This window comes from Prionailurus bengalensis, chromosome D3, assembly GCF_016509475.1.
Source record: "Prionailurus bengalensis isolate Pbe53 chromosome D3, Fcat_Pben_1.1_paternal_pri, whole genome shotgun sequence".
Lineage (NCBI taxonomy): Eukaryota > Metazoa > Chordata > Mammalia > Carnivora > Felidae > Prionailurus > Prionailurus bengalensis.
In genome coordinates, this window is record NC_057356.1 from 26,785,137 (window position 1) to 26,800,135 (window position 14,999).

Consider the following 14,999-nt stretch of genomic DNA (forward strand, 5'->3'; position numbering starts at 1 on the left):
CCCCTCCCTGGAGGTCAGGTGTGGGACTGAGATTTCTAACTTTCTAATCCCATAGTTGGTTCCCCTGGCAACCAGTCCCCATCCCTAGGTGGGGTCCAAAAGTCACATCATTAACATAATCTCAGGACACCTTTATTGCTCCCTTATCACTTAGGAAATTCCAGGGTTTTAGGAACTCTGCCAGAAACAGGAAGGAAGGCCAAATACGTATTTCTTACTTAAATCACAGTATCACAGGGGCGCCTGGGTGGCTCAGTCGGTTGAGCATCCGACTTTGGCTCAGGTCATGATCTTGGGGTTTGTGGGTTCGAGCCCCACATTGGGCTCTGTGCTGACAGCTCAGAGCCTGGAGCCTGCTTCGGATTCTGTGCCTCCCTCTCTCTCTGCCCCTCCCCTGCTCTCTCTCGCTGTCTCTCTCTCTCAAAAATTAAAAAAAAAAATTTTTTTCTGAAAAAAAAAAAAAATCACAATATCACAGCCTCCCTAACAGCAAGCCCAGAGCCTGACACACACTTGGGCACATCAAGGTCATTGGGTCACTGTGGACGACAGATTTCAAAAATACACAGGACTATGGGTGACTTATTTTCTTCCTTCATTTATGTCCTTTAGGATTTTTCAAAAGTTTTCTACCACCTCCATATATTATTTTTATAATTAAAAAGACAAAAATAAATCAATAAATACTGCCTTACATTTAAAATATGACAATATTCAGGGGCACCTGGGTGGCTCAGTTGGTTAAGCATCCGACTTCAGCTCAGGTCACAAGTTCGAGCCCCACGTCAGGCTCTGTGCTGACAGCTCAGAGCCTGGAGCCTATTTCAGATTCTGTGTGTGTGTGTGTGTGTGTGTGTGTGTGTCTGTCCCTCCTCTGCTCCTGCTCTGTCTCTCTGTCTGTCAAAAAAACATAAACATTAAAAAATATGACAATATTCAAACATCAGTGATCAAAGGATACGGACCAGGAGGGTCTCCTGTTTTTCATCTGCTCCAGGAGCCTGAGGAGGAATACAGACGCTGGGGGAGAGACGGGTGAAGAACAATGTTTCCTAAAGTTGTATTTTTAGGAGCTCCGGAAAATTCCCTGGGTGAGAAGGCATCTGAAGTATTTGCAAACATTCAGCAGGGGGAAAAATAATATTTCCCAAGTCTTTCCCTCCTGGGCGTTTTCAACCTGGTGGCAAGCATTCTGGAAAACTCCAAGACCCACTCATGACAATTCCCTGCTAAGCCCCTCTGTTCACAGAGCCCTGGTGAATGTCACACAACCCGCCATCGCCTACCACCCACCCCTTAGTTGCACAGATGAGGAAACAGAGGCCCAGAGAGGGAAGCAACGTTCCTGGGCACACACAGCCCGGTCAGTTTCAGCGTCAGAAGATCCGAAAAAGCACTTGGTACCCCACAAAGCACTTCCGCGGGGTTCCCCGACTTTGGTATTTCACCAGAAAAAAAAGTTGTGGGTTTTTTTCTTCCCCCTTTGTTATACAGAGGAGAGAACTCAATGAAAGGATTCTAACTTTTTACCCTTGCTTACAAAGTTCCTTGAAAGGAGACCAAAATCTGTTCTTTTCATCATAAAAGACAGGATGTTTTCACCCACAAAGGCAAGAGGGATATAATTTCAGAATAAAGAATAGTCCTTTAAATCAAAGAAATGTCACTTTCTGAAAACCTCACTAGTGCTGTCCCTGTTTTTCTGGTTTCCCTGAGGACCAGAGGGGAGGCCACTGGTGCCCGGCCCTGGGGAACCAGTGATCACGAGACTCTGGACTCAGTGCTCTTCAAACCCCCATCCCTTTCCCCAACGCTCCCTCCTCCTTGAAAACAGCCACCATTTCTTAAGACAACAGAGACACCGCTGGCCAGACAGAGCCCAAGACCAACTTGGTCTGAGGCGGGAGAGAAGAAGAAAAGTACGCGTCCGGGCGGCCACACTCACCCAGAGGTACTGCAAGAGTTTCAGGAGGCTGGGACAGTAATAATACTCCATTTCAGACGCCCGGGGTTATGCTGCCGGCACTGCGTGCGTTTCCAGTTTTTCTCCGGAGGGGGCGGCTCTTCCCGCTCGGCTGGTCACGCCGGAGTCAAGTTCAAGGCGGCATGAATCATTCAGAGGCCGGCTGACAGCCAGGACACCGGCCAGACGGCCCCGCTAATGGCCACAGCCACCTCTGGGGTGGGGATGTCACTGCTCAGGTCCCGTGAGCCCCGCCTGGAACATCTCCGGTGGCTCTCGGGTGGCTCGTCCAGGGGGGCGGGCCCAGGGGCGACTCCTCCCAAACCCAGCTCCCAAACCCAGCTGCAGGGTCGAGGGGGGGAGGGGGAGGGGGAGGACCCTGGCGCCCTCCCCCCTCTCCGGGTGCTCAGCCGTGAGGCTAGAAGAGACAGGGTGTGCCTGTGTGCGTGCACCTCTCCGTGTGTGAGTGTAATTGTGTGTGTCTGAGTATGTTTTACAAAAAAGGGCGTGTTTGTGCTTGTGTGTGTGCGTGTGAGCGTCTGAGTGAGTGGCAGACCACACAGTGAGGGGGAGCTCCCCCATCCAGCTCCTCACACGGAAAGGGAATAAATCAGCTCAGATGGATCCCATCGGTTGACATCCATAGCCCCTCCTGGCTCCGATCAAGTTCCTCCTGACTCAACAAAGCTTCTCGCAGTGGAAGGAGGGCCTGGTTGTCCCCATTTTATGGGAGGGGAAAACTGAGGCCCACAGAAGGCTAGAGACTTGGTCAAGGCTACACGAGTTGGAAACCGAGCCAAACCTGGAACCTGGGCTTCCCAAACATGAGTTCTGGGTTCTGTCCTCTTTGTGGGCAGTCAGGACTGCTGAGGGAAGGAGAGACCAGCTCCCAGAGTCGCCATCTGCCAGCTGCGTGACATGGGACTGTGGGAGAAGCATCCATTTGCAGAGATTAAAAATGCAAATTATCGCACCTCTAAGGCCCTCCCTGGGGACCCTTCTTGGATGTTTCCTCCCAAAGAGGCTGATGGTGGCAAGTCTCTCCACCTCCCTGAGCCTCGGTTACCCCTTCTGTAAAATGGGATGGATGACCCCCACCTTCCAGCGTTCTGCAAATTCAGTGAGGTACGATGATACCAAAACCTCTCGTCTCACTCCCGCAGCATTTCCACGGGAGAGGCGTTATCATCTCCGCCAGCCAGATGAGGAAACTGAGGCTCCCAAAGGCAAAAGGGAGTTGCCCCAGGTGAGGGGGGCAACCAAGCCGTGAGGCAGACCCAGAGCCCCCTGCTCCAGACCACCTGCCGGCCTAGGCCGGGACCAGAGACGGGCACACACAGTGAGCCCTCCACACAGGAGCCAGGCCTGAGGCCTCTCCTTGGAGGGTGGGGACGTAGCACTGGGCAGAGGCGTTGGCTCAGAGCCAGGCTCCCACCCCCCAGACTCCTGGGCCCATCTGCACCCACACCAGCCCCACAACCCAGTGCTGGGCCGAGCGGCGGACAGGAAGCTCATCTGAACGCCACAGGGGAGAGCTGAGCTCAGCAGCTGAGGAGAACGTGGGGTGAACTTCAAAGCTCTTCAAAGGCAAGCCCGTGGCTTCACAAGTTCTTGACATCCCACATCCGGCAGGCAGGGCTCACTGCCCGCCTGACAGTCAGTCAAGGGCCGGTCCCTCCTTCCCGGAGGGTGCAGGGGAAGGTAGGGCCCGTGCGTGTCCCCGTTCGCTGACCGACTGGCTGATGGTACAGGCACAGAGCCGCGTCCTGACAGCACAACCAGGGGACAGGGCCCCGCTCGCTGGCTAACGGCCCAGTTGGAGGCCGGATCCCTGCTGGCTGTACAGCTAGGGTGTGTGTGGCATACTGAGGGAATGAACGACAGTCAAGCCTAACTGAGGGGCTAAGAGAACAGGGGGACAGGTGGCCCTTGCCTAGTGACACGCTGACTGACTGCCCACCAGCCCCGAGAGGGGAGGCGGCCGAGGGGAGGCTATTCCTATGCAGCCTCCAACTGGCCCGACAAGGATGAGGACCCAGAGGGAAGAGGGTGGGACGGGGCAGAGGGGATGACAGAGACAGGGATGGGGCGGTGATGGGGGAAGCACGGTTTCTGAGAGCAAAGCCTATCTGGTGAAGAAGGGGCACGGCGGCGGCGGCGGCGGGAGAAGAGAGGAGAGGAGCGCAAAGAAAGAGGGAGGAAGCGAGGAGACAGATGGCCTGAGAGGGGCAAGGAGACCATCAGGGACGAGACAACAGAGCACAGCTGGGGAGAGAGCGGGAACAGAGACAACGGAGACAGGGGCAGGGGTGGGAGGAATAAAGAGTGAAAAAGCCAGGGGCGCCTGGGGGGCTGGCTCAGTCGGTTAAGGGACCGGGCTCTAGGCTTTAGGTCAGGTCATGATCTCACGATTCATGGGTTCGAGCCCTGCGTTGGATTCTGCACTGACCGCATGGAGCCTGCTTATGATTCTCTCTCTCTCCCTCCCTCTCTCTGCCCTTCCCCTGCTCTCTCTTTCTCTCTCTGTCTCTCAAAATAAATAAACAAACTTCAAAAAAAAAAAAAAAAGTGAAAAAGCCAGACCAGCAAGTCCAAGATGGGAGTCAGGGCTGACCCAGGACCAGGCTGGTGGGGGGTGGACGGCCACCAAAGTTGGAACACCACAAAGCCCCAACCCAGAGATGGTCACAGTCATCAGGGCATGCCCCCTGGAGCAGCGCCCCCTCTCCGGGCTGGAAGTGGCCTCCACCTAGTCTGCGTCAGTCCCTAGTATGGGACTGATCTCCACCTGGCAGAGGAGCCACCTGCATACATGTGACAAAGGCGCCCCCCCCCACACACACACACACATGCACACATACCTTGAATGCCTTCCTATCCCTGGCTCCCATCCCCCCAGCTCCAGGCCCCTGCCTGCCTTTCACCACTGGACCCTACACCAGCCCCTCCCCCACCTGGTGAGTCATGTGCCCACAGGGCCTTTGCTTGTGCTGTTCCTGAGTCAGAAGCAGTCTTTCTCCCTGCAGAGGGTTGAAGGTGGCCCCCGCAAAAAAGATATGCCCGCCCAGAACCCGTAAATGTGACCTTGTTTAGAAAAAGGACTTTGCAGACGTAATCAGGTTAAAGGTCTGCAGATGAGACCATGCTGGATGACCCGAGCAAGGCCCTAAATCTAACACGTATCCCTAAAAGAGAGGAACAGAAGTTGCAGCCTCGGGGAAGGTCGTGATGTAAGAACAGAGTCACAGACTGGAGCCACCAACTGCTGGAAGAGACCAGGAAGGAGCCTCCCTTAGGAAGGAGCCTCCCTTAGAATCTTCCCGGAGGGAGCCTGGCCCTGCCGATGCCTGGATTTCAGACTTCTGGCCTCCAGAGCTGCGAGAGAGCAAGTTTCTATCGTTTTTGAGCCACTGAGTATGTGGTGGTTCGTTGGGGGTCCTGGAGAATGAGTATACTCCCCCCTCCCCTGTCACCTGGTTCCCTCCCGCTCACGTTGAGCCCCGAAGCTTCAGATGGAACCGTCCTGCCCCTCCCGGCAGCCCCCAGCCGGGGCAAAAGGCGGGCCCCCAGACACAGCGTCCCAGAGTGCCTCTTCTGGCAGAACTTTCTGCTTCTCTGCCATCCCTCCTCCAATCCCTCATCCCCGGGGGCCCACCCCTGGACAGCCTGTCTCCCCCCGTCCAGGAGCAACATCCGGCCAAAGCAGGTCCCGGGGCAACTTTTACTAACATTGTTCGTTCATCCAAGAACAGACAGATGGTACCACAACCATGTAGACCTCCGGAGAGATTGGCGCTTGGCAGAAATCACCCACAAGGGGCGGGGGCTTAAACTTGCCGTCGGCATTCAGGAAGGAAGGGACTGAAAAGTGGCAGCCCCCTGGGCACGGTCTGGGTGTTGGGGTTTCTGGCAGGGGAGGGAAGGCAGGGGCTCCGCGCTCTCTTACTTGGACGATTTGCCAGCGTCTGTGCATCTGAGGAGCCACGTGCAGCGATGCTGAGCTGTGGCTTGTCTAGGAACACGGGACTGCCTGGCCCACCGGGCCGGCGTTCCTGTGCGGACGGGGCAGAACCATGTGGTGCTGCCCGGGGACCAGAGTGGCCACGTGCCTCCTGCTCCCCGCAACCCAGGCCTGTACCAGGCCCCGGCCCTCGAGGGCATCCGGATCTGTGATCCCGTAGGAGCCCGGGCAGCCCAGTCACCCATCGCACGCTCCCCGTGCGCCTATGGTGTCCAGGCCCTGGGCCGGACATGGACGAAGCCGACGTGGCCACCACCCAAGACACTAGAAGGGCCTGCTTGCCCCACAAGCCTGTCGTCCCTCAGGGTCCACTGGCTTGGCCTTCGATGCCCTTACTCATACGGCCTCCACGTACTGCCCCAGCCAAACCCGTTCCTCAAGCACGTGTGGACCCTCAGCCTCCCAGCCTTTGCTCAGACAGCGTCCTCGGCCAGGAATGCCCATGCCAGCCTTGGAAGTGCAACCATCTGTCGAGCCCAATGCAAACAGTGTGTTTCCAGGAAGCCCTCCGAGCAAGCAGGAGTCACTGAGCCCCCTCTCTGAGTGTGTCAGGGTGCTCGGTGGGATGGGAGTCTATCTCCCCCACAGGGCTCTGGGCTCCCCACAGGCAGGGCCTTGGCCCACAGCCCAGCGCTTAGTAGGTGCTCTGTAACCGTTTCCCAAAGGGCTGGGAATTTCCACTGCTCCCAGCACTAGACCTGCTGACGAAGAAATCACACGTGCCTCTGTGTGCCCACAACACACCGAGGGCGGACCTACTGCGTGCCCGGCACCCTGTCAGCCACCAAAAAAGGGACCCACAGACAGGTGCCTGGGGGCTCAGTGGGTTAAGTGTCTGACTCTTGGTTCCAGCTCCGATCGTGATCTCACGGTTTGTGGTTTCAAGCCCTGTGTTGTTGGGATTCGCTCTCGCCCTCTCTCTGCCCCTCCCCCGCTCATGCGTCTGCAGGCACGCACACGCTATCTCTCAAAACAAATAAACTTAAAAAAAAAAAAAGGGACTCACAGAAGCCATACACATGCCCCTGTGCTCCTGAAGTTGATAACCTCTGAAAGCAGCGGGGCACACACAGGGCGGAAGGCTATCCAAGGGGGAAACTGAGAGCCAGGAAGGAGGCAGCAGGTCTCACAGAGGCAGCCCGGGGTGTCAGTGAAGGGTGTAGGTGCTGCAGGCAGACAAGCCTGGGTTCAAATCCTCATCCCAGCAGTAGCTAGCTATGTGATACTGAGCTGGTTATTTAATCTCGCCAAGCCCTGGCTCCCAAGTATAAAATAGGGGTGATGACGGTGGCTGCCCCAGAGCATCACTGGGAGGAGGAAATGAGGTACTACGTGTAAAGTGCTCAGGGACTCTCAGCAGGGGCTCAAAGCACCTTGGCCGTGATTGGCTAGCGGCATATTAGGTTCAGACACCCTGGCTGGCAGGAAGCCAGCAGGAGCCCAAGCTGGGGTCGGCTCATCAGGTTATGGGCTTATCTCCCTCCCCCCCCCCCAACAAAAAGCACCTCAGAGACCCTCTGGCCAGGGCAGAGCCAACCCACAGGCCATTATCAACTGCAGGACTTTCGAAAACATTTAAAGCACACACCTGGGGAGCAGGAGGTAGAAGGCAGAACAAGTTTTCATCCCTTCCCACCCAGCCTGACCCGGCAACGGCCCCTCATGCCCCAGTGGGTTCCGTCCACCACATGGAGGGGCACACAGGGTTGGGAAAGGCAGGGGAGACACCCATGGATGGGAAGGAGCCAGCCCAACACAAAGGACCAAAGCACTGATGCATGCTGGGGCGTCTGGGTGGCTCAGTCGGTTAAGCGTCCGACTTGGGCTCAGGTCATGATCTCACAGTCCGTGAGTTCGAGCCCCGCGTCGGGCTCTGTGCTGACAGCTCAGAGCCTGAAGCCTGCTTCAGATTCTGTGTCTCCCTCTCTCTGCCCCTCCCCTGCTCGTTCTCTCTCTCTCTCTCAAAAATGAATAAACATTAAAAAAGAAAAAAAAAGCACTGATACATGTTCTAAGATGGCTAAGAATGCGCTGCCCAGGGAAAGAGACCAGATACAAAGACCACGCGCTGTGCACGATTCCACTGATAGGAAATGTCCAGAAAAGGCAAAACTACAGAGACACAGGGTAGGTCAGTGGTTGGTGAGGGGGGGGTGGTGGGCGGAGAGTGGAGGATGACTGCTAATGGGGAGGAGGTTTCTTTCTGGGTGATGAAAAGGTTCTGGAATTCGTGGCACTGGTTGTACACCTTTGTAAACTTGCTACAAATTGTTAAATTACAGAGTTAAAATGAGTGAATTTCATGGTATGCAAATTATATTCCAATAAGCTTTTGGAAAAGGAGGAGAAAAAATTAAAAAAAAAAGAGGTGAAGGAGGATGGAGAGGAGGAGGAGGGAGAACAACAAAGGACTGAGGGAAGAAGTTACAGGCAGAGAGGGCGCCCGGCTGGCTCAGTCGGTTAAGCGACTGCCTCTTGATTTTGGCTCAGGTCATGATCTCTCGGTTTGTGAGTTCGAGCCCCGCATCGGGCTCACTGCTGACAGTGCAGAGCCTGCCTGGGATTCTCTCCTTCTGCTCCTCTCTCGGCCCCTCCTGTGCTCTCTCTGTCTCTCAAAATAAGTAAAATAAACTTAAATAAATAAATAAATAAAACACAGAAGTCACAGCCAGGGAAAAATCCCCAAGGTGGGCACATGTGAGCCCAGAGGCCCCTAGACCCCAGCTGGAAAGCCCCCTCCCCACTAATTCATGGAGCCTTGCTTGAGCACCTGCAGGGAGAAGGGTCAAGAAGCTGTGTCGAGCAGCGACTTGAACTCAGACAAGCCTGCGTGCCAACCCTAACCCCGATCCTGCCCGCGGCATCATCCTGGACAACCTGTGTCTCCTCTCGGCACCTTAGTTTCTTCAGCTGTAAAGCGAGGCTGATAATAATTTCTTCCCTCGTGGGGCTCTTGTGAGGATGAGACCAGGTGGTGTCAGACCACAAGGGCTCAGCCACTGGATGCCTTGAGGATTCACTGTAGAGCAGAGGGGACACCGAGTCAGCCTGAGTGAAACGGGAGCCTTGCCTTCAGGGAGCGCATGGTCTACGGGAGAAAACCACTACAGCACTGGGGGGCTAGAGGGCCGGGAATTCACCGCAAAGGATGCAACCCAGGAGGGCTTCTCAGAAGAGGCGGCATGGAACCAAAGTCAATTGAAATATGACCAAATGTTCCTCTTCTCAAGGGACCCTGTGTTCAATTAGAAGATTTAGCATCTCTGGAAATACGTCTGCTCAAGTCAGAAATGCCATTTCTATATTCACAGGGCTGTCATCATGGGCTGCCCACCCCCCAGACACATACATATGCCACACTCCTTTTAGAAATAAAATAAAAACAGAATTTTTTCCCCACCAAGTAATTCCTTCAGAAGAGAAACATCCTAAGTAAAGACAAATGGGGCAGCTGGGGCTGTGCAGGCTGAAGGAGAATGTCCCCACCTCAGCCCAGGAACTCCATGCAAGGCTTGTAGAATAGAAACTGTAAGGGGACCTAATGGGGAACGGAGCTGAGTGACACGTGTACCAAAATCAGTGTCATGTGTTGAAAAGAAAATCCAAATGGTCACAGAAGACTTGGCTTCTTCAGAGCAAAGGCCCTAATGCAAAAGGCGGGGTAAAAATGAATCATAAAACAATGTTGGAACTAGATCACCTCCGTCTCGCCCTCTGATGGTAGCCTTTGAGTACTGCACAAGGAAAATGGTGACTTTTTGTTTTTTATGTTGTTGTTGTTTTGTTGTTGTTGTTGTTGTTTGGCCTTAAATGGTGCCTTTTTTAATGTTAGGAGGATGGGGAGTGGTGGGGGACCAGGAACAAGGGACAGGGCCAGGGATGCGAGGAGATGGCTGGAACTGAGAAATTGCACTAGAAAACCCTCTGGAGGACACTCGGGTCACTTCTGATGCCCCCCGAATGTGGAGGTTTCCAGAAGAGTCCAACAGCCCTGGACTGAGTCCCACCTGTCACCCCGCCCACCGTATGAGCCTGAGCCAAGCCACCTTACTTCCCTAAGCTTCACTGAGGTGATGTGTGTGAAACAAAATTGCCAATTCCCAGCGTGTTAACTGAAGGCAGCTGAGTGTGGCCTGACCCACCCACCCACCTTCACCAGTACCTATATCAAGATTAAAAAAGAAAAAAATGTTGATTATTATTTTTTTTTTCCTGCTCCAACACATAAAAATGGTGAGATTTTGGGCACCTGGCTGGCATGGTAGGCGGGGCATGCAACTCTTGATCTCGGGGTTGTGAGTTCGAGCCCCACACTGGGTGTGGGGATTACTGAAAAATAAAATCCTAAAAAAATAAAATAAGGGGGGTGCCTGGGTGGCTCAGTCGGTTAAGCATCTGACTTCGGCTCAGGTCATGATCTCACAGTCCGTGAGTTCGAGCCCCGCGTCGGGCTCTGTGCTGACAGCTCAGAGCCTGGAGCCTGCTTCACATTCTGTGTCTCCCTCTCTCTCTGACCCTTCCCTGCTCATGCTCTGTCTCTGTCTCAAAAATAAATAAACATTAAAAAAAAAATTTTTTTTAATAAAAAAATAAAAAAATAAAATAAAATAAAATAAAATAAAATAAAATAAAATAAGAGACGCCTGGGTGGCTCAATTGGTTGAGCGTCCGACTTTGGCTGAGATCATGATCTCACGGTTCGTGAGTTCGGGCCCCGCATCGGGCTCTGTGCTGACAGTGTGCAGCCTGCTTTGGATGCTCTGTCCCCCCTCTCTCTGTCCCTCCCCGACGCATGTGCGCGTGCTCTCTCTCTCTCTCAAAAATAAACAAACATTTAAAAAAAAACGAAATGAAATAAAAACAAGTTTCGATTTTTAAAACAATGGTGAGATGTCACATGAAGATTAAGATCCCGCATTGTGCCTGAAACACTGGACAGAGGGCAGGGACAGGCTGGAATAGGCAGCCACGCATACTCCTATCTCCCCGTTTGTCACTAAATCTCCGTCCCTGCCTGGCCTGCCTGCTGCCTGCAGCTCCTGAGGCAGAATCTAGACAAGAGTGCCTGTGAACCTGGACTCAGAAGCCCTGAGGTGGCCCTGAGCTGGGCATTTAGCAATCACCAGACCTCTGAGGCGGGTGGAGAGGGACTCGGTCCTGGGAACTCTGGTCCCTGCCTCCTCCCTGCCCAGTTATTCAGTTCTCCATTTTCCCTCTAAGCCCTTCTCTCTGCTCAGTGATGGAGGGGCCTCCCTGAGAGCACGGGGGTACCCCCACACACACAGTGTGTGGAGAGCATAACACATCAGGGCTGCAACACAGGCCATCAAGCCCAGCTCAGCCTGGGCCCTCTGCCTGGTGGCCCCTCCCGCCTCTCTCCACCGGACCGACTTCTCCCCTTCGAGACCCAGTTTTGCTTGTACCTTGAGCCCTCTCTCACAACCAGGCCAGGGGACTCCTCCCCGGGTAGGTCTCTCTCTTGACTCTCCCACCCACCCACTCACTCCTTCAGCAAACTGAGCATCAAGTTTGCATGGTCAACACGGAAGTGAACAAACCAATCAACAGCTCTGAGATCCTGCAATTCGTCAGAAAGTGCAGAGAGAGGTTAGAATTTTGAGGACATCAAACCCGCACAACGGGACTATAAAGTGGCGGGGAGGGTTCACAGCAGCCAAAAAAAGTGGAAACAAACCAAGTGGCCACCAACCGACACACGGATCACCGAAATGTGGTCTATCCAGACAGTGTGGCATGATTCAGCCATAAAAAGGAATGGAAATCTGACCCATGCTCCGGCCTGGCTGGGGATTGATTCCTAAGGGGAGCCTGGTTTCTTTGAGGGGGGCAATGACTGGAAAACATGCTGCAGGTGAAAGAAGCCAGACGCAAAAGCACAAATACTGGATGGTCCCATTTATCTGAGGTTCCGAGAACAGGTAAATTCATAGACAGAAAACGGAACGGCATTTGCCTAGGGCTGGGAGGAGGGGAGATGGGGGAGGGGGGGAGGGGGGGCAGCGAATGGGTGCAGCTTCCTTTTGAGAGCGAGGACAATGTTCTCAAGGGACTGTGCTGATGGTCTCACAAACCCATGAATGTACGAAAACCCACTGACTTGTACATTTTCAAAGAACGAATTGCATGACGTGAGAATTATATTTCAATAAAGGTGCTATGTTTAAAAAAAGCAAATCAAGGGGCACCTGGGTGGCTCAGTCGGTTGAGCATCCGACTTCCGCTCAGGTCACGATCTCACGGTTTATGAGTTCGAGCCCCGTGTTGGGCTCTGTGCTGCCAGCTCAGAGCCTGGAGCCTGTTTCAGATTCTGTGTGTGTGTGTCTCTCTCTCTGCCCCTCCCCCTCTCACACTCTGTCTCTCTCTAGCTCTCTCAAAAATAAATAAACATGAAAAAAAAAAAAAAGCAAATCAAGCTCAAGTAAAATATGAACTATATATTAGTCCGGGTGGTTCACAAATATGACAAGTACTCAAGGTGACAGAATGACCAGAGTTTGGGAAACATCTAATTGAGGCCAAGCACAGGCTCCTTGTGGGTTCAAATCCCAGCACCACCCCTCCTAGCTGAGTGATACAGGCAAGTGACTTCACCTCTCTGGGCCTCAGCTTTGTCATCCAGTAGATGGGAACAAGAATCGCGCCCACCTGTGGAGTCACCCTGAAAATGAACTGAGCACAGAGGCTGGCACAGCCGAGGGGGTCGATAAATGGCAGAATTGCCAAGGATGGGGCTGGGGATTGATTCCTCAGGGGAGCTTGGTTTCTTTGCAGGGGGGGGGTGGGTAATGAAAATCTTCTCCAACTGATTGGTGGATGCATGACTTTGGGAGTATACTAAAAGTCACTAAATTGTACACTTAAAAAAAAAATGATGGGGTGCCTGGGTGGCTCAGTTGTTTAAGCTCCGACTTCAGCTCAGGTCGTGATCTCACGATTCGTGGGATCGAGGCCCATGTCGGGCTCTGTGGTGACAGCTCAGAGCCTGGAGCCTGCTTCGGATTCTGTGTCTCCCTGTCTCTCTCTGCCCCTCCCCCGCTCATGCTCTGTCTCTCTCTGTCCCTCAAAACTAAATAAAAACATCAAAAAATTTTTAATAATTTTTTTTTAATGATACACAGTCTTAGCATATTATCCAGCAACTGTGCGCCTTGGTATTTATTTCCCCAAAGGAGCTAAAAACTTGGGGCCGCACAAAAACCTGTCCACGGACGCTGACCGCATCTTCCAACTCTAGGACATTCCGGAAAAGGCAAAGCTATGGAGACAGAAAAAAGAGCAGAGGCTGCCAGGGGTTTGGTGGGGGGAGAGGGATGAACAGGCAGAGCACAGAGGATTTTCAAGGCAGCGGAACTACTCTGTAGGATACCATAATGATGGATACGTATCATTACGCATTTGTCCAAACCCACAGGCCATACCACACCAAGAGTGAGCCCTCACTTAAATCACGGACCTTGGGTGATGACGACGTGTCCCTGTAGGTTCATCCGTTGTGTCCAACGTCCCACTCTGGTGGAGATCGTTGATGATGGAGGAGGCTATGCGTGTGTCAGGGCAGGGGGTATATGGGAAATCTCTGCACTTTCCTCTTAATTTTGCGGTGACCCTGAAACTGCTTTAAGTAAATAAAATCTGTAAAACATGAGGGTGATACTTCATTCATTCATTCCACTCATATGTGTTGTGTGCCTACAATGTGCTTGGTGTTCTCTGCCTCTCAGAGACTCTACTCTGGGCAACCAGAAGACACTGCGTATGACTAGTGGTGCACTGGGAGAGAACACTGGGGGCCAGGGGTCCTTCTATAGACATGGCACCAGGGAGGGCCCCGCCGAGGGGTGTCATTGAGTTGAGAGATGACCTGAGAAGAGGTAAGTAGAGAGCGAGGGAAATGAAGAGGGAATCTGGAGGAGAGCAAACAAACAGTATGTCCCAAGGCCCCGGGACAGAAACACACCTGACGTGATAAGGGACCGTTCTGAAGGCCGATGTGGCTTCAGTGGAGTGAGCACAGGACATGTGCTAGGACAGAAACACCCTGTCTTGTGGGCCATCATATGGACACTGGATTGGATCCTGAGTGCAGATGGAATTTCATCCTCCAGGAAGAGGTGCGAATTTCACTTCGCTCTGGTGCACAGCAGGTGCTCAGCAAACGTTGCTGGAATGAATTATAAAGTCTGCCTAAGACCTTGGCTACTAACTCCTCCTTGGCAACAGACAGCTTTCTGACGTCTGCCTTAACCCACTCGTGACAGCCTGCGTGGGGCACAGAGCTGGCTTCTCTCACCCATTTCACAGACGAGGAGAGTGAGCCTCAGGGAGTTGTGCAAAGCCACCGAGTGGCAGGGGACAGAGCCCGGATTAGAATCTGGGTCCCGTGGGGTTTGTTCCTGCTCCGTGCGAGTGTGTTGGTATGCGTGTGTGTACCCTGGGAGGTGGAAACAGGTGTGGACCCCGGCAACTTCGCCAGCGAGCGGTGCGTCTCAGCCGGGTGTGACAGGTGAAACAAGCAATTTTGACTGTTAGCAGGGGAAAGTGAATACGTTTGTCACTCACTTTCTCAAACACACTGAGGGTCAAGTCAGCATCAGCCCACCGCGAATTAGCATTCTTCTCACACGTCCACACGCTTTCTCAAGGAGGAGAAACAAAAGGACTAGAAAGATCGTCATCACCCACCCTCCTGGGCCTCCGTTTCCTCACCCAGGAGATGGCTGCAGTGAGACTGAATGGGTTAACACACAGAAAAATGGTTAAGCTAAGCTACGGCTTATCCCACTGGTTGGGGGGGGGGCAGCGCCTGCAATCCCGCGAAGTTCCACCAGGGGGCGCGTTCACCACGTTACCCGCCTGGCCCTGGCAGACAGGTTTTGCAAGGGGAACAGGTGTTTCATCATTCATCAGCCTCCTGTGGACACCTGGCTGGGGTCCCTCTGAGGTCTCAGTCCCTGGGAGCCCTAGTGGCCCCTTCTTCCACATGGAGAGACCTAC

The 14,999-nt window shown here is 53.5% G+C and overlaps 1 protein-coding gene across 2 annotated transcripts in view; it reads right to left on the bottom strand.

Annotated features, from left to right (window-relative positions):
- Positions 1-14,999, bottom strand: part of KIAA1671 (KIAA1671 ortholog) — a 149,059-nt gene that overhangs the window by 106,322 nt on the left and 27,738 nt on the right. The window contains exon 1 of one of the 2 annotated variants that reach the window (XM_043558079.1): positions 1,946-2,684. The exons of the other annotated variant lie outside the window; for it this stretch is intronic. Coding sequence (XP_043414014.1) covers positions 1,946-1,996 — 51 coding nt within the window. The 5' untranslated portion in view covers positions 1,997-2,684. Of the gene's footprint in view, positions 1-1,945; positions 2,685-14,999 lie in introns of those variants that run through there. 2 annotated transcript variants of the gene reach the window in all.